Below are 17564 nucleotides of genomic sequence, written 5' to 3' on the forward strand. Positions count from 1 at the left end.
CAAGAGAAGTGCAAGACCTGCACAGTGAAAACTGGAAAAGCTACTGAGCAATTTAAAGGACAAACAAATGGAGAGATATATACCATGTTCATGGATTAGGAGACTCAAAAGTATTAAGATGGTAATTATTTCCAAATTTATCTATAGACTCAATGGAATCCCTATCAAAATCCCAGAAAGCTTTTTTTTTTTTTTTTTAGTAATTGGCAAGCTGATCCTAAAATTTATATGGAAATGCAAAAGACCCAGAATTGCCAAAATAGTTCTGGAAAAGCAGAACAAAGTTTGGGAACTCACTCTACCTGATTTCATAGCCTCCTATGAAGCTGTGGTAATCAGGATAGCATGGCATTGACATAAGGATAAACATGTGGAACATGGAATAGAATGGAAAGTCCAGAATAAATACTTATATTTATAGTCAATTGATTTTTGACAAAAGCTCCAAGAAAATTAAAAGGGGGAAAGAATGGCTTTTCAACAAAGAGTGGTGGAACAGTGAGAAAACCATGCAAACAAACAAGGAATGCTTATCTCATAACATATACAAAAATTAATTAGGGGCACCTGGGTGGCTCGGTTAGTTAAGTGTCTGATTCTAGGTTTCAGCTCAGGTCATAATCTCACGGTTCCCTGCATCAGGCTCTGTGCTGATGGTGCAGAGTCTGCTTGGGATTCTCTCTCTCTCTCTCTCTCTCTCTCTCTCTCTCAAAATAAACTTTTAAAAAATAAAAAATAATTGGGGCGCCTGGGTGGTGCAGTCGGTTAAGCGTCCGACTTCAGCCAGGTCACGATCTCACGGTCCGTGAGTTCGAGCCCCGCATCAGGCTCTGGGCTGACAGCTCGGAGCCTGGAGCCTCTTTCCGATTCTGTGTCTCCCTCTCTCTCTGCCCCTCCCCCGTTCATGCTCTGTCTCTCTCTGTCCCAAAAATAAAAAAAAAAAATAAAATAAAAAAAAAATTAAAAAAAAAATAAAAAATAATTAAAAACAGATTAAAGACTGAAATGTAAAATGTTTTAGCTCTAAAACTTCGAGAAGAAAACATAAGAGAAAATCATGCCAAAGCATGACCCATTGGTAAAGTGGACTCATCAAAATTAAATACTTTCTCCTGCAAAAAGTATTGTGAATAGGATGAAAATATAAGCTACTACAGACCGGGCAAATATGTTTGTAAATCACAAATCTGACCGATGACTTGTGCCTAGAGTATGTAAAGAACCCTTGAAACTCAACAATAAGTTAAAAAATTCACTTAAAAAACTGGCAAAAGAACAGACATTTCACCACAGAAGATATACAGATGGTATATCAGCATGAGAAAAGATGGTCAACATCATTAGCCATGAGGGAACTGTAAGCAAAAACGATGATGATGATGATGACGGTGATGATGATGCTATCACACCTACTAGAAATAAAATAAAGAAATCGGACAATACTAAATGCTGGCGATGATGTGGAGAAACTGAATCTTGTGTACTTTCCTGATGGGAAGGTAAAATGGTACAACCACTCTTGTAAAATAGTTTGGCACTTCTTGTAAAATTAAACATACACCTATCATAAAACTGAGAAATCATACTTATTTTTTTTTTAATGTTTATTTATTTTTATTTATTTATTTTTTTTTAATTTTTTTTTCAACGTTTTTTATTTATTTTTGGGACAGAGAGAGACAGAGCATGAACAGGGGAGGGGCAGAGAGAGAGGGAGACACAGAATCGGAAACAGGCTCCAGGCTCCGAGCTGTCAGCCCAGAGCCTGACGCGGGGCTCGAACTCACAGACCGCGAGATCGTGACCTGGCTGAAGTCGGACGCTTAACCGACTGCGCCACCCAGGCGCCCCAATGTTTATTTATTTTTAAGTCGGGGTGGGGGGAGAGGCTGAGAGAGGGACAGAGAGAATCCCAAGCAGGCTCCATGCTGTCAATACAGAGCCTGACATGGGGCTTGATCTCACAAACTGTGAGATTATGACCTAAGCTGAAATCAAGAGTCAGATGCTTAACGGACTGAGCCACCCAGGTGCCCCTGAGAAATCATACTTCTAAGCATTTATCCCAGAAACATGAAAACTTAGATTCACACCAAAACCAGTATAGAAATGGTTTTAGTAGGTGTATTTGTAATAACCCAAACTGGAAACCATCTGAATGTCTTCCAACATCAGAATGGATAAACTGTGGAACACCCAAACAATGAACCATTACCCTGCAATAAAAGGAATGAACTACCAACATGTACATAATAACTTGGGTGGATTGTCCCAATCCAGAGGTTTCATACTTTGTGATTTCATTTATGTAACGTTCTTGAAATGGCAAAATTACAGAGAAGGGGGACAATAGCTCACCAGCTGCGGGAGTTAGGGATGGGGGGAGTTTCTTTGTGTTGATGGGACAGTTCTGCATGTTGATTCTGCACAGAATTATATACAACACACACACGGTGAGAAGTGAATAAGGTCTATAGTTAATAGTATTGTCCCCGATGTCAACATCCTTATTGTTATATTGTACTATATGATTGCATTGGTAATTATTAATGATATGCATTTGTCAAAACTCACCGAACCATACACTTAAATAGGTGATTTTTACTGTGTGTAAATTATACCTCAGAGTGCTAACTTTAAAATATAAAATAATAAGTAGTACAGTCACTGAAAAAAAGAGGAAGGAAGGGAGGGAGGGAGAGGTGGCACAGGGAGAGGGAGGAAGGGAAGGTGTGGGAGGAAAGGAAAGAAGAAACAATAACTTGGGGGGGGGTAAACAGAAACCACGCAAAGTAAGAACACACACACACATACACACACACACACGCACACCCCAACACGTTCCTGTCCTCAGAAAAATAGGAGAAGATACCAGATGGATCTGTGCAGAAAAAACAGGATACAGAAAAATTAGGATGTTCACAAATTAAAACAGTGACAGCAGATTTGAAAAACACAACAGTTAGAAGGCTTAAGTTGAAGAAATTTCCCCAAAAGAGAGAGAAATGGAAAATGGGAGAAAAGATACAATTGGAGGACCCATCCGGGAGATCCAGCATCTGAATGATGGAAATTCCAGAGGGGGAAATCTTAGGGGAGAGAATCACCAACAACACAGGAGAATTTCCCAGACCTGAAGGAAAATGTGCCTTGAGACTTAAAGAGCCCACTAAATGCTCAGCACGAAACACTCACTGTGAAATTCAGAACACTAGGGACAAAGAGAAGATTCTAAAAGCTTCCCAGGAGGACTGGCTCCTGAAAGCTCATTGTTAAATTTTAGGAATTTTGCAGCCAGTTGTTAAATTATTGGTAGCATGAAATCAGCCATGATGGGAATATTTACACTATTATTTACATCACGGAAACTGGTAAGGGGGGAAGCTGGCTTATCAGCATATTACTAAATAGTTAAGTAAATTACGGCATACAACTTATGCAGCCATTAACAATCATAGCTATGAAGAATGTGTAGAAACACACAGAATGGCACCTGGGTAGCTCAGTCAGTTGACCATCTAACTTCAGCTCAGGTCATGATCTCACATTCATGGGTTCGAGCCCTGCGTGGGGCTTTGTTCTGACAGCTCAGAGCCTGGAGCCTGCTTCAGATTCTGTGTCTCCCTCTCTCTCTGACCCTCCCCCGCTTGTACTCTGTCTCTGTCTCTCTCTCAAAAATAAATAAACATTAAAAAAAAAAGAAACACATAAAATACCTAGGAATAAATCTAACCAAAGATGTAAAAGATCAATATGCTGAAAACTATAGAAAGTTTATGAAGGAAATTGAAGAAGATACAAAGAAATGAAAAAATAGTCCATGCTCATGGACTGGAAGAACAAATATTGTTAAAATGTCAATACTACCCAAAGCAATCTACACATTCAATGCAATCCCAATCAAAATTGCACCAGCATTCTTCTTGAAGCTAGAACAAGCAATCCTAAAATTTGTATGGAACCGCAAAAGACCCCAAATAGCCAACGTAATATTGAAGAAGAAAACCACAGCAGGAGGTATCACGATCCCAGACTTTAGCCTCTACTACAAAGCTGTAATCATCAAGACAGCATGGTATTGGCACAAAAACACATAGACCAATGGAATAGAATAGAGACTCCAGAATTGGACCCACAAAAGTATGGCCAACTAATCTTTGACAAAGCAGGAAAGAATATCCAATGGAAAAAAGACAGTCTCTTTAACAAATAGTGCTGGGAGAACTGGACAGCAACATGCAGAAGGATGAATCTAGACCACTTTCTTACACCATTGACAAAATAAACTCAAAATGGATGAAGGACCAGAATGTGAGACAGGAAACCATTAAAACCCTAGAGGAGAAAGTAGGAAAAAACCTCTCTGACCTCAGCCTCAGCAATTTCTTACTTGACACATCTCCAAAGGCAAGGGAATTAAAAGCAAAAATGAACTATTGGGACTTCATCAAGATAAAAAGCTTCTGCACTGCAAAGGAAACAATCAACAAAACTAAAAGGCAACCAATAGAATGGGAAAAGATATTTGCAAATGACATATTGGACAAAGGGCTAGTATCCAAAATATATAAAGAACTCACCAAAATCCACACCCGAAAAACAAATAATCCAGTGAAGAAATGGGCAGAAGACATGAATAGACACTTTTCTAAAGAAGACACCCAGATGGCCAACAGGCACATGAAAAGATGTTCAACGTCACTGCTCATCAGGGAATACAAATCAAAACCACACTGAGATACCACCTCACACCAGTCAGAGTGGCTAAAATGAACAAATCAGGAGACTACAGATGCTGGAGAGGATGTGGAGAAACGAGAACCCTCTTGCACTGTTGGTGGGAATGCAAACTGGTGCAACCGCTCTGGAAAACAGTGTGGAGGTTCCTCAAAAAATTAAAAATAGACCTACCCTATGACCCAGTTGTAGCACTGCTAGGAATTTACCCAAGGGATACAGGAGTGCTGATGTACAGGGGCACTTGTACCCCAATGTTTATAGCAGCACTTTCAACAATAGCCAAATTATGGAAAGAGCCTAAATGTCCATCAATTGATGAATGGATAAAGAAGTTGTGGTTTATATATACAATGGAATACTACTTGGCAATGAGAAAGAATGAAATATGGCCTTTTGTAGCAACGTGGATGGAACTGGAGAGTGTTATGCTAAGTGAAGTAAGTCATACAGAGAAAGACAGATACCATATGTTTTCACTCTTATGTGGATCCTGAGAAACTTAACAGAAGACCATGGGGGAGGTGAAGGAAAAAAAAAGTTAGAGAGGGAGAGAGCCAAACCATAAGAGACTCTTAAAAACTGGGAATAAACAGGGTTGATGGGGGGTGGGAGGGAGGGGAAAGTGGGTGATGGGCATTGAGGAGGGCACCTGTTGGGATGAGCACTGGGTGTTGTATGGAAACCGATGTGACAATAAATTTCATATTAAAAAAATAAATAAATAAAAATTTAAAAAAAGAAAAAAAGAAACACAGAAAATGCTAATACAATATTAAGTTAGGTAAGTAAACAAAAATATAAGCACACTATAAATACAACTATGTAACATATATTCCTAAAACAGAGACCAAAAGAAATAAACACAGGAAAAGGTTATTTTGTTACAATGATAGGAATGTTTTATTTTGTTACAATGATGACAGGAATGTTTTAAACTTTATTTTTTAAAAAATTTTCATGTTTATTTATTTTGAGACAAAGCAAAAAGGGGAGGGGTTGAGAGAGAAGGGGAGACAGAGAATCTCAAGCAGGCTCTGTGCTATCAGTACAGAGCCCAATGTGGGGCTCGATCTTACTGTAAGATCATGACCTGAGCCAAAATCAAGAGTTGGACGCTTAACCCACCGAGCCACCCAGGTGCCCCTAAACTTTACTTTAAATGATTGGGGTGCCTAGGTGGCTCAGTCGGTTAAGTGTCCAACTACAGCTCAAGTTATGATTTCACAGTTGGTGGGTTCAAGCCCTGGATCAGGTTCTGTGCTAACAGCTCAGTTCCGTCTCCCTCTCTCTCTCTGCCCCCTCCCCCACCCACTTGCACTCTGTCTCTCCCTCTCTCTCTCAAAAATAAATAAACATTAAAAATAAATAATCCTTATTATTTGTATAAATTAAGATTAAAACCTGTGCTCAGCTCACACTCCCCAAATACCTACAGAACAAAGTTCAAACCTGCTTAATGAAAATCCCATAAATGGCTCCCCATTACTTTGAGGCCCGACAGGTAATTTTTAAGTTTGTTCTGCCTGCCCACCCCCATCTCCTGCTACTTCCCTCCAGCCACCTGTGCTTCAGTCCTATAAGACCAACCACCCGTGAGAGGCCTTCCTTGCCTAGGGTTATCTTAAGGGACCCCCAGCATCTGGTAAGAATCCACATGCCCCGCCCCCATATGTGTCTTTGTGGTAACCCTTATCACTTGGCTGTAGGTGAGTTATCCCTTAGCTTAGGAGTCTTCTCGGGGAAAGAAACCGTCTTCCTGGACCCCATAGGTGTTTTAAGTAATTGTTCAATGTTTGGGAAGACAGGGTAGGACAGCCACTGAAGGCCGCCTCCTGCATGAAGCCTTCCTGATTCCCACACCACCTCCACCATTCCGGGAGAAATCAAACTCTCCCTCTCTTGTGTTGGCACAGCACTTTATGTGACCTTGGGTGACAGAGTTATTCTCTCTTAACTCAGAGTCCTCATCTGTAAAATGGAGCAGTAACAGTGCCTATGTCACCAGGTTATAGTGAGCATTAAACCAGGTTATGTTTTCGATGCCCCATGCCACGCTCAGGGTAAATACCCAGTAAGAGAAGCCACTGTGATGATTATTTTGACATTTGCCTTACTGTCTCATATTGCAGCATGTACACTCTCACCTCCCCTGTTAAATCGAAAACTCATCTGGGGCGGGAATATATCCTGTCTATCTCTGTGTCTTCCATAGTGCGTGGCAGGCTCTCTTGCTGCAGTAGACATTGACCAATCATTCCTGAATGTGCACAAAGAAGCACACACGAAGGCCAGACACATGTGCAGGTGTGTGCCTATACATTTGTGGACACACATGCATCAGTCTGTCCTTCTGTCCTCACTTGGCTGGACTGTCTGGTCTGCAGCATTCAACAGCACTGATCACCCCCACCTTCTGGAAGTGAAGCATTCCCTAGCCTGGCTCCTAGGATCTTTCCTCCCTTGGATTTCCACTCTTGGCTCTCTGGCGACTACTTCTCACCTCCTGCACGCCCAGCCTCTCCCCCACTTGCCCTGAAATGTCTGGTCCCCGTAGTGCCATCACAGCCTTCTTCTTAAAGTAATTTTTTTAATTAAACTTTTTTAACTTTTTTAATGTTTATTTATTTTTGAGAGAGAGAAAGAGACAGAGCATAAGCGGGGGAGAGGCAGAGAGAGAGGGAGACACAGAATCCAAAGCGGGCTCCAGGCTCTGAGCTGTCAGCACAGAGCCCGAAGCGGGGCTTGAACTCAAAAACCGTGAGATCATGACCTGAGCTGAAGTCGGACACTCAACCGACTGAGCCACCCAGGAGCCCCTCAGCCCTGCTCTTCTTGCTTTGGACACTGTTGAGTGACTTCACCAAAAGCACAGATACACTGGAAGAGTGTGGAACGGTCACAAGCCTGGATGTCGCCAGCCTCGCTCTCCCTTCTCACCTCCAGACCCGCCAAGCCTGCCCTCCTTCCTTCACCTCCCTCCCCAGGGTGAGTCATCAGTGCTGTGGTGTCAACAGTAGCTCCTTGAAGGATTCCATCCTCCTCCACCCTCCGCTAGTGGTCCTACGGCCACGGCCACGGGGTCTGCTCCAACCTCTCCACTTTTTACCTGGACCCTGCAGCCAGACTGAGCACTCCTTGGTTCAGCATCCTGCTGAAAGCCCATCACTGTGGACCAAGGGATGCATACAGGAATAGATACGCAAGAAATCAACTTTCATATCTCAACTGTAGAATCTAAGTGGCAGGTATAGGAGTATTTGTGGCAATTCCTTCAACTTTTTTGTGCTTCAAAATTTTCATAAGATATTGGGGGAAAATATCCTTCAATGATTTCTTTTGACTTCTTGGATAAAACTCAGACTCCTTCATGTACACCATAAGGCCCTCTATGATATGGCCTCTGCGTCACTCTGTAACATCATCTGCCGCCACTCACACGTCCCTTCCCATAAACCATCCTGAAATGCTTGGAGCTACTGGGGAGAGTTGGGGTATTTCATTCCTCTGTGCCCACCGATTTGCTGTTCCCAATTCCCAAAATGTTCTTCCCTGCGTTCTTCCTCCCAACCTCCTCTGTGCCCTTCAAACTCATCTCAAGTGATGCCTCCTCCAGGAAGCCTTCACGGACTCATCTGGTTCCTCTGCCTCCCCCCTGGCCCGGCAAAGGTTTAAGGCGTGCAGGGCCCCACCTAGGACTAGATTGGCAGCTGTGCCGCCTCACTGGAGGCCTGGCCCGAGGGCTGGGCTCTAGTTACATGGCTCTGAACCGAGGAGGAGCTCTCATTTCTCCCCTCAGAGGACGCGTCCTCGGGCAGGTCCTCTGCGTGTGCCACAAACACACTTAGCTGGCTGAGCGGATCCTGATGCTGGATCTCACAGGGCGACCTGGGGAGCCCCGCCGCCGAGCCCCGCGGCCTGCAGCAGGGGCCGCGCCGGCCAAGGGTGGAGGCCCCCCCTCCCGAGGAAGAGGTCCGGCCTGGGGTAGGGAAGAAGGCGGGGCCTGAGGCCGTGCGAGTCGGTGTCCCGGGCTGGGGACGGAAGTTGCAGAAGTACCATTACTTTCAGTTTTGTTTCTCTTTCAGGCACCCAGCCCCAGCGGCTTCCAGGCCCCGGGCCCCCCACGCCCCGTCCCGGAGCCCAAGGTCAGCTCAGACCTGGTAAGGAGGGCGGATGACGGAAGAGCTGGAAGGCGTGGGGGGAAGGGAGCGGGAGGAAGGGGGAGGGGAGGGACCCGGAAGGCGGGAGGAGAGGAGAGGGTGGGAGGGAGCACCCCGCCTCGCCCCACTCCGGGGCCAGAGGCCTGAGGCTTACCTGGGAAAGGCCTCCTCCCACTCTCTGGCCTGTCCTCCCCGACCCCACGCTCCAGAAGTTTGGGGGAACACCCCCCTCCCGCAGTCTCTTCCTGGAGGATTTCGTTCACTGTGCTGGGATCTGGGGGAGAGTCACAGACGGGTCCACACAACTCCCCTTCAGAGGCTTCTAGGAAAGCTGAGGCCCCTTTCAGCAGGACAGGTAGAAAGAAAAGCCTCTAGGAGATGAGGCACAGGTTGCGGTGACCCCAAGGTCTAAGAGCTAGAAGGAGCGCAAGGCCGCCACCACCCCACAGCCTTACTTCCACCTGCTCCAGAACCCTCCCAGGGGAAATTGGGCAGAAAGTGGGGCCCCTTGACCCCTGATGTGGTTCCCAGGGTCTAGAAAACAGGTGTGAGGGGCTACAGGAGTTGGGGCCCCTTACCCTGCCCCAGTTGCCACAAGTAGAGGTGACTGCGCAGCCAGACCCTCTCCTATGTCCTCTCTGCCTGCACCCCACCCCTGCACCTGTCCCCAGCAGGGCCTCAGGACTACTCACACAGGGCTAGCGCCACACTTGCCAACAGGCCTGTCAACCCTGGGGTGCTGATCATCACACAGCTCCCTAAGGCTGGGCTTCTTGGTCCGGTTCTTTCTCAGGGCACTAGGCACAAGGTACAAGGCAGGAAGCATTTACTTTTTTGCATTTGCTGAATGTATGCCCGGAGAGGGGCGGCTCCCTAGCTCAAGAGCAAGCAGCCACAGGCCCTGGAAGACCAGAAGGACGTTCCTGGCCATTCAGGTGAGACCTCAGCCCTGGTGGGGCTTGGGGATGGGGGGAGAGCCAGGCTGGCAGGCTGGAGGCAACGTGGAGGTACCCTCTGCCCTCTGACCCCGACCTCTCCCTTGCAGCATGGTTTCCCAGGGATCCTCACCCTCCCTACTGGAAGCCCTGAGCAGCGACTTCCTGGCCTGTAAAATATGCCTGGAGCAGCTTCGGGCACCCAAAACGTTGCCCTGCCTGCACACCTACTGCCAGGACTGCCTGGCCCAGCTGGCCGAGGGAGGCCACCTCCGATGCCCTGAGTGCCGAGAGACCGTGCCCGTGCCACCGGCGGGCGTGGCCGCCTTCAAGACCAACTTCTTTGTCAACGGGCTCCTGGATTTGGTGAGGGCCCGGGCTGGCGGAGACCTGCGCGCGGGGAAGCCAGCCTGCGCGCTGTGTCCCCTGATGGGGGGGGCCGGCACGGGGGGGCCGGCCACTGCCCGGTGCCTGGACTGCGCGGACGACCTGTGCCAGGCCTGCGCTGACGGGCACCGCTGCACTCGGCAGACCCACACCCACCGGGTGGTGGACCTGGTGGGCTACCGGGCAGGCTGGTACGACGAGGAGGCCCGGGAGCGCCAGGCGGCCCAGTGCCCTCAGCACCCGGGAGAGGCCCTGCGCTTCCTGTGCCAGCCCTGCTCCCAGCTGCTGTGCCGCGAGTGCCGCCTGGACCCCCACCTGGACCATCCCTGCCTGCCCCTGGCCGAGGCTGTGCGCGCCCGCAGGCCAGGCCTGGAGGAGCTGTTGGCAGGCGTGGACAGCAACCTGGCGGAGCTTGAGGCCGCCCGGATGACGGAAAAGGAAGCTTTGGCCCGGCTGCGGGAACAGGCAGCTAGGGTGGGAATGCAGGTGGAGGAAGTGGCCGAGGGGGTCCTCCGGGCCCTACTAGCCCAGAAGCAGGAGGTGCTGGGGCAGCTACGGGCCCACGTAGAGGCTGCTGAGGAGGCTGCTCGGGAGAGACTGGAGGAGCTGGAGGGCCGGGAGCAGGTGGCCAGGGCGGCGGCCGCCTTTGCCCGTCGGGTGCTCAGCTTGGGTCGCGAGGCCGAGATACTTTCTCTGGAAGGGGCGATTGCCCAGAGGCTCCGGCAGCTGCAGGGCTGTCCCTGGATGCCAGGGCCAGCCCCCTGCCTGCTGCCCCAGCTGGAGTTCCATCCTGGGCTCCTGGACAAGAACTGCCGCCTGCTAGGGCTCTCCTTTGAGGAACAGCCCCAGAAGGACGGTGGGCAAGAAGGAGCTGGAAGCCAGGGAGGTGATGAAACTTCGAGCCAGAGAGAGGACGGAGCCAAGTCAGAGAGACACGGTGGAATCCAGCCCCAGAGTAGGGCTGGAGCTTGCACCCCAAAGGAGAACAGAGCCCAGACACCCCAGGAGGACGGAGCCCAGACCCCAAAGGAGGACAGAGCCAAGACACCCCAGGAAGACGGAGCCCAGACTCCAAAAGAGGGCAGAGCCCAGACACCCCTAGAAGATGAAGGAGCCCAGACCCCGAGGGGTGGCAGATCCAACAAGAAGAGGAAGTTCAAAGGCAGGCTCAAGTCAGTTTCCCGGGAGCCCAGCCCAGTGCCTGGGCTGAACCTGGAGGGCTCTGGCCTCCTCCCCAGGCCCATTTTCTCCTGCAGCTTCCCCACGCGGATGCCAGGAGACAAGCGGTCTCCCCGCATCACAGGGCTCTGTCCCTTTGGCCCCCGGGAGATCCTGGTGGCGGATGAGCAGAATAGGGCGTTGAAGCGCTTCTCCCTCAATGGCGACTACAAGGGCGCAGTGCCGGTCCCCGAGGGCTGCTCCCCATGTAGCGTGGCTGCCCTGCAGGGAGCAGTGGCCTTCTCGGCCGGCGCGAGGCTCTACCTCATCAGCCCTGATGGTGAGGTGCAGTGGCGCCGGGCCCTGAGCCTCTCCCAGGCCAGCCACGCTGTGGCTGCCATGCCGAGTGGGGACCGTGTGGCCGTCAGTGTGTCAGGCCACGTGGAAGTGTACAACATGGAAGGCAGCCTGGCCACCCGGTTCATCCCTGGGGGCAAGGCCAACAGGGGCCTGCGGGCGCTGGTGTTCCTGACCACCAGCCCCCAGGGCAATTTTGTGGGGTCCGACTGGCAGCAGAACAGCGTGGTGGTCTGTGATGGTCTGGGTCAGGTGATTGGTGAGTACCGGGGGCCAGGCCTGCATGGCTGCCAGCCAGGCTCTGTGTCCGTGGATAAGAAAGGCTACATCTTCCTGACCCTTCGCGAGGTCAACAAGGTGGTGATCCTGGATCCAAAGGGGTCACTGCTCGGCGACTTCCTGACGGCCTATCATGGCCTGGAAAAGCCTAGGGTGACCACCATGGTGGACGGCAGGCACCTGGTTGTGTCTCTCAGTAACGGGACCATTCATGTCTTTCGGGTCCGCTCTCTTGATAGTTAAAGGGCTAGGACAGGAGAGGGGCTGGGGAGGGACGGGGAGGGGTGCTGGGGCTATAGGGGGGACGAGGGAGGCAAGGCCGCCATGGGATGTGGTGGCTGAGGGTGTTTTCTGGAAGGCAGGGGCTGGCAACCTTTCAATGTGAAGTGCCAAACTGCTAACCCCTCTTCAGGGTGTTGTGGGGATGGGACCAAGGGCAGCAGTGTGACCACAGCTCTCAGAAGCAGGGGAGGAAGGGAGGAGTGCGCCGAGAGCTAACTGTGTCTCCTGCTTTTGGGGGGTGACTGCTGCTTCCGTCGCCACCCTTGTAGGTCAAGTTTCTGAAATTCGTAAGCTTGTGCTGATTGGCGTTCTTCAAAACTACTCCCGATGGGATGGCCCAGGGAGAGTCTTGGTGAGGCTGGCAGAAGGAATCCTCCGAGTCGAGAAGGGCTTGGGGTATGTCAGGCATGTGCCTTCTAGAAGAGAGCTGAGAACCCAGCTCCCCTCAGACTGGAAGCAGGGACACACCAGGTCAGAAGAGGTCTGGGATTTTGAACCAGCCACAGTCCTGACGTAGAGATCCCTCTGAGGGTGGGCTTTGTGGGGGACCAAGTACAGACACCAGCTGAGGCCAAGAGGTGTGTACCTCAAAGTCCGTGAGGTGAATGTGCCAACAGAAGGGTTGGAGTCTAAAACACAGGGTTCTGAGTATGAGAGGGGAGACCCCAGGGTCTCCCCTCCCACCACCAGGCTAATCCAAGGCAAGACCTACATAGGATGTATAATCTCTGCTTTGATGTCTTTACACTTCCTAGAGTCTTATTTTTAGTTCCCCTTAGTTTTCCGGTGTGATTCCTTTCGAGAAAATTTGGGTTTGGCAGAACTAAAGGGTGAAGGAGTTTGCCTTCAGGTGGGCCATTACTGTGGGAAAAACAGCCTAGCCTAACCCTGGAGGCCAGTTGCTGGACTGTGGGGCCAAACCAGCTGGAAAACTTGAGAAGTCAGTTGTGGGGCTGGGCTGGGTGGAGGGATGAAACCCACAGGGAGTTCTGCCAGAGGTGAGCCGCGACCACTGCACTCTTGCATGGGCCATGGCAGCACCAGAACCGAGGTGGACGTGTTGAGCCTGGGGCTGTCGTGAGATGACCAAAGGGAATCTTAATCTAGGGATCATGGACAATGGAATGTTCATAGGGACCAGAGGGATTTTGGACAAGTCCAGAGGGAAAGTGCATGGGAAAAGAAAACCCTTTTCTGGAGAGGTCGTTGCTTATTCTGTTGAAGTAATGGGGGAAATCATCAAGGTCAAGTGTACAAATTCAGTTATATAAAAACTGGAAATGTATACATAGCAAAAAAAAAAAAAAAATGAAAAGGAAAGGAAAGCCAGTAAGATGAGGAAATTATGTAGAATTGGTCCAAGTAAGGGCTGAGCCTCCAGTACAAGCAGTGACCAAGAGATCTACTTGGTTAAAAGACCAATCAGGCGATGTACGCAGGAGGAAATGCACACAGGCCAGGACTAGGAAACTATAAAGTAAAGTCAACCACTTGGCATTCACCAAAAATATATTAAAAATACGTCATGGGGAGGTAGACTGCTGGCATTATAAAGTGTGATGCTTTCTGGAGAACAATTGGCAATAGTTGACAAAGGTAAAAAGAAATGACCATAGGACTAAGTTATCTCACTTTGGGGAATATGTTCTGGGAAAATAATTCAAGAGGAAGAAAGTAGTTGCACAGAGATATTTGTGGCCGTCTTATATGTCACAGTCATCGACTGGAAACTGCTTGGCTGTGAGGGACAGCCAAGCAGCTTGTGGTCTGTTCGGACCATGAGCTATTGCCTTCACGTATGACAACTATGAAAACTATTTAGAAGAATATGTTATGTGATGCAATCATAGCAAAAAGAGAGAGAGAGAGAGAAAGAATTTGGGATTATGACCACTTAATGATAGCAACAAGGTAAAAGTATGTCTGAATAGTTACCGAGTGGAAATACGTTCAACATTTGTAAATAGTGATTTGGGAGACTGAGTTCTGAGTTCTTTCGTGTACATATATATGCACATTCATATATGCACATTCCTACTTCAGTTCTTATTGACCATTAGGTAACATATATGCTTAATATTTACTTCAAAAACATACACCTCTAGAAATGATGTGTGAGCATAGCTATTGGATTTGCAAATGAATGTGTCAGTTGGTATAAACGAGACTGTCCAGTTGAAGGAGAGGCAGGAGTCTGGAGGAGAATCCCAGCTGGCCAGGGCCTGGCAGGGAGGAAGGGCAGAGCAGAGGAGCAGAGGCTTGTCTGCAGAGGTCGGAGAGTCCTCTCGGGTGATCAGATCATTGTGGAGTGTCCACAAAGCAGGGGAAGGTCATATTGAGTTCACCAACGAATTCAGAACAACTGGAAACCAAGTGGTATTTCTACAGAACCAACTAGTATAGAGTAAGTTGTATGGGGATGGGGGTGGGGCAGTGTCTCGTCTGCTTTGCAAGCTCTATTTCCAGAGTGAGCACAGGGGTGGCTCGTGGTAGGTGCTCAATAAATGTCTGTGAAATGAACAGACAGTGGTAAGACTCTTGTAGAGGTTTCCCACCTCAGATGTCTAAGCCCCAGCCAACCAAGCTGTCCAAAAGCTTGGCTTGTGAGAAATTTCTGGTAGGGGGCACTATGGACACAGTCCACCATATGCCTCCTGGGGGGTGGCCCTCCTCTGAGTCACAAAAGAGGTGAGATTGGGGTGACTTGATTGTGTGTGAAGGGGGACCTGGGAGGTCATAGGCTCTAGGGGGTCATACACCTTCAGGTTAGCAGAGCCGTTCTGAGGGTTGCATTGGAACCACAGGAACGCCATCTGGCTGCAAGAAGAGAATCCCACAGATGCTTCAGAGCTGCGGGAACCACTTGGCTCTCCAGAAAGCTGTAGGAATCCTGGGAAGCCAGGCATTGGAAGATTGACGGAAGTACTAACTTTTCCTCGTTGAGGGGTAGGGGTGGGAAGGCACAGAACACTGGCAAAACGTGAAATGCAAGAGAAGTACAGTATTGAGCATGATATGGAGGTAAAATCTCCATCACCTTACCCGTGAGCTAGGAATCCCATTCAGCACCAAAAGAAAATTCTTGGTTAAACTAAAGATGTGAAGAAATCAGGAACATCACGAAAGATGCAACACCCCTCCCCTACACACACACACACACACACACACACACACACACACACACCCCACATTGGGCTTGTAACAATTTTCATTCCATTTCGTGTTTGGGACTTTCCAGGTTGTGCATATACTGGTGAAAGGAGCATGCCGTCCCGGTAGGGAGAGGGTGGGTAGAAAACCTCTTCCGTAGTCTTTGTGTCTAAAGGGAAGTGAATGAGGTAGCAGAGACCTAGGTTGAGTGCTGGCTCCTCCACAAGATAGCTGTGTGATCTTGGCTAGCTTCCTAACCTCTCTGAACCTCCATTTCTATGTCAGTAAAATACACAACATACCCACTTCACAGGGTTGTCATGAGTGCTGGGTGAGAAGCACAGAGAAGTGTTTTGCATACCATGAAGTTCAGATCCGAAGTGTGGGTTAGGAAAAAGCTCAGCCAACTTGTACTGACTTCATATGGACTGTTCCGCCAGTGCAAGCCTGAATGGGGATGTTATAGGAACATGTTGATGAGGTCAAAGCTCAAGAAGGTCTGGGTAGAGTTGTTACCTGTTTCTCTTTTGGAGGCGATGTTTTGCCTTGCTGCATTTATTTGAAGAAGCCATATGTAAGACACAACAGTAATTGTAGGAGCAGAAGGGACCAATGGCCAGCTTGCTAAGACTCAGTGTTGTTCCTAAAAGCCAGCTGAGAACCAGACTGTGCTAAATTAAGGACCGATAACCATAGACATTTAGGAAAAATTCAAAATGGCAAGTGTGGCCTGATCTTTTGATAATTTAGAGAAAATATAACTCGGGAGGGACTAACTTCCCCTTCCATTGTAATCTTATAATTACTATATCTATAAAGCCATGTTACCTAATACATGCTTAAGAGGGAGAATTCCAAAGGGGCAGAGGTCTGAGAGAGAAGTCAGAAATCTTCCAAGGAAATCGGTAAAGTCGGTGATCTGAGCTGGGCAGGATTCAATAGGTGGTTGCCAAGGCCAAGGTGTTTGACCATCTCTCCGTGGCAGGTCAGCTGACACTATAGCTATCCTGTAAATTGAGTGGGAGATTGGACACAGGGCATAGAGGTCTGTTTCAGCAGAGGGGAAGGCGATTTTGGACTAGCTGGGGCAGAGAACTGCCAGAGCGGGCGCTCAGGAAGATGTTCCTGGCAGGAGAAAGATCAAGCTCAGATGCAAGCTTAGGAAAATAGGTAGTTTGACTGAAGATCACAGAACCAGCCTACCCAACTGGTTCATGAATAGAGCGTAATTAAATGGATCAGGACAGAAGCAAAAACAGGTTTTCTGGGGACCATAGACGCCTTTGACAGGAGAGTGGAGTAGTACAGTGGGATCAGGCAAGACCTCACCTGAAGCCCCAGGTGAGGAATCTTTGGGACCATACAAAGAGGCGATTAGGAAGGAGGTTTGGGAGGACAACTTGACTTGTCTCTGGAGAAACTTTGAACCGGTTAGCTCAGCAGCCAAAAGAGACAGGGTTGGAGACAGAACCGAGACCTCAGTACCCATAGGGTCAGCCCAGCAAAGTTTTAGTTGCCATGGGCTGAAGAATCTGTGTTGTAAACTCTTTCATTCCTTTGTGTGCTCTGTATTTTTCTTCCGTTTCGTAATAAATTCTTCTGAAAAAAAAATGTGAACCTTTTCTTACATGGATTCATGGCTGTGGGGAACTGCCAAAGCCCAGAGAGCAAAGGTATCCTGGCCACCCCTGCTGTAGCTCCAAAGATGCCAACATCTCGTCCTTGGGGACACTGCAGGAGGTCCCACCTAGTCCCGGCCACTGCCACCTATAGACAGAGGGCCCTCTGGGCAGAGGTGTCTTGCAGGCTAGGCCTCGGTGGGAGCCAGCCGGTGACCTGGCTCAGCAGGACTGCATGTGGGCACACTCAGGTGAGGAATGGCTGCGTCGAAGTGGGGTGGGGGGCAGGCAAGGGGCCCAGGTCAGGGTGGCTGTGCCCACCACTGGTCTCTGCTCGTTTTCTGGTTTGGAGGAACCAAACAAGCAGCTGTGGGCACCGTCCAGCATGCACGGTGGGCCCTGCAGGGCTGGGCGGAACACGTGCCTGTTCGCCAAACCTACCCGCTCTGACCTAGTCTCCAAAGCCCCTGAGGGAGCTCCTGCCCCCAGCTGTGCTGAAC

The 17564-nt window shown here is 49.1% G+C and overlaps 1 protein-coding gene and 1 long non-coding RNA gene across 5 annotated transcripts in view; one reads left to right on the forward strand and one right to left on the reverse strand.

Moving 5' to 3' along the window:
• The window catches only part of LOC144614765 (uncharacterized), a 129006-nt gene that overhangs the window by 79010 nt on the left and 32432 nt on the right, over positions 1–17564 (reverse strand). The window lies entirely within an intron of this gene.
• TRIM56 (tripartite motif containing 56) lies at positions 8469–16701 on the forward strand. 4 transcript variants are annotated; one of them, XM_060649279.3, is made up of 4 exons: positions 8469–8721; positions 8823–8897; positions 9691–9832; positions 9943–16701. In XM_060649279.3, exon 4 carries the CDS (start codon positions 9944–9946, stop codon positions 12254–12256), a length of 2313 nt encoding a protein of 770 aa, XP_060505262.3. In that variant the 5' UTR covers positions 8469–8721; positions 8823–8897; positions 9691–9832; position 9943; the 3' UTR covers positions 12257–16701. The 4 variants fall into 4 exon arrangements, with proteins under 4 accessions (XP_060505262.3, XP_081647817.1, XP_060505261.3 ...); XM_081791691.1 differs by having other exon boundaries at positions 8469–8709; XM_060649278.3 differs by lacking the exon at positions 8469–8721 and having other exon boundaries at positions 8752–8897.

This window comes from Panthera onca, chromosome E3 (genome assembly GCF_046562875.1).
Source record: "Panthera onca isolate mPanOnc1 chromosome E3, mPanOnc1 haplotype 2, whole genome shotgun sequence".
NCBI classification, from domain to species: domain Eukaryota; kingdom Metazoa; phylum Chordata; class Mammalia; order Carnivora; family Felidae; genus Panthera; species Panthera onca.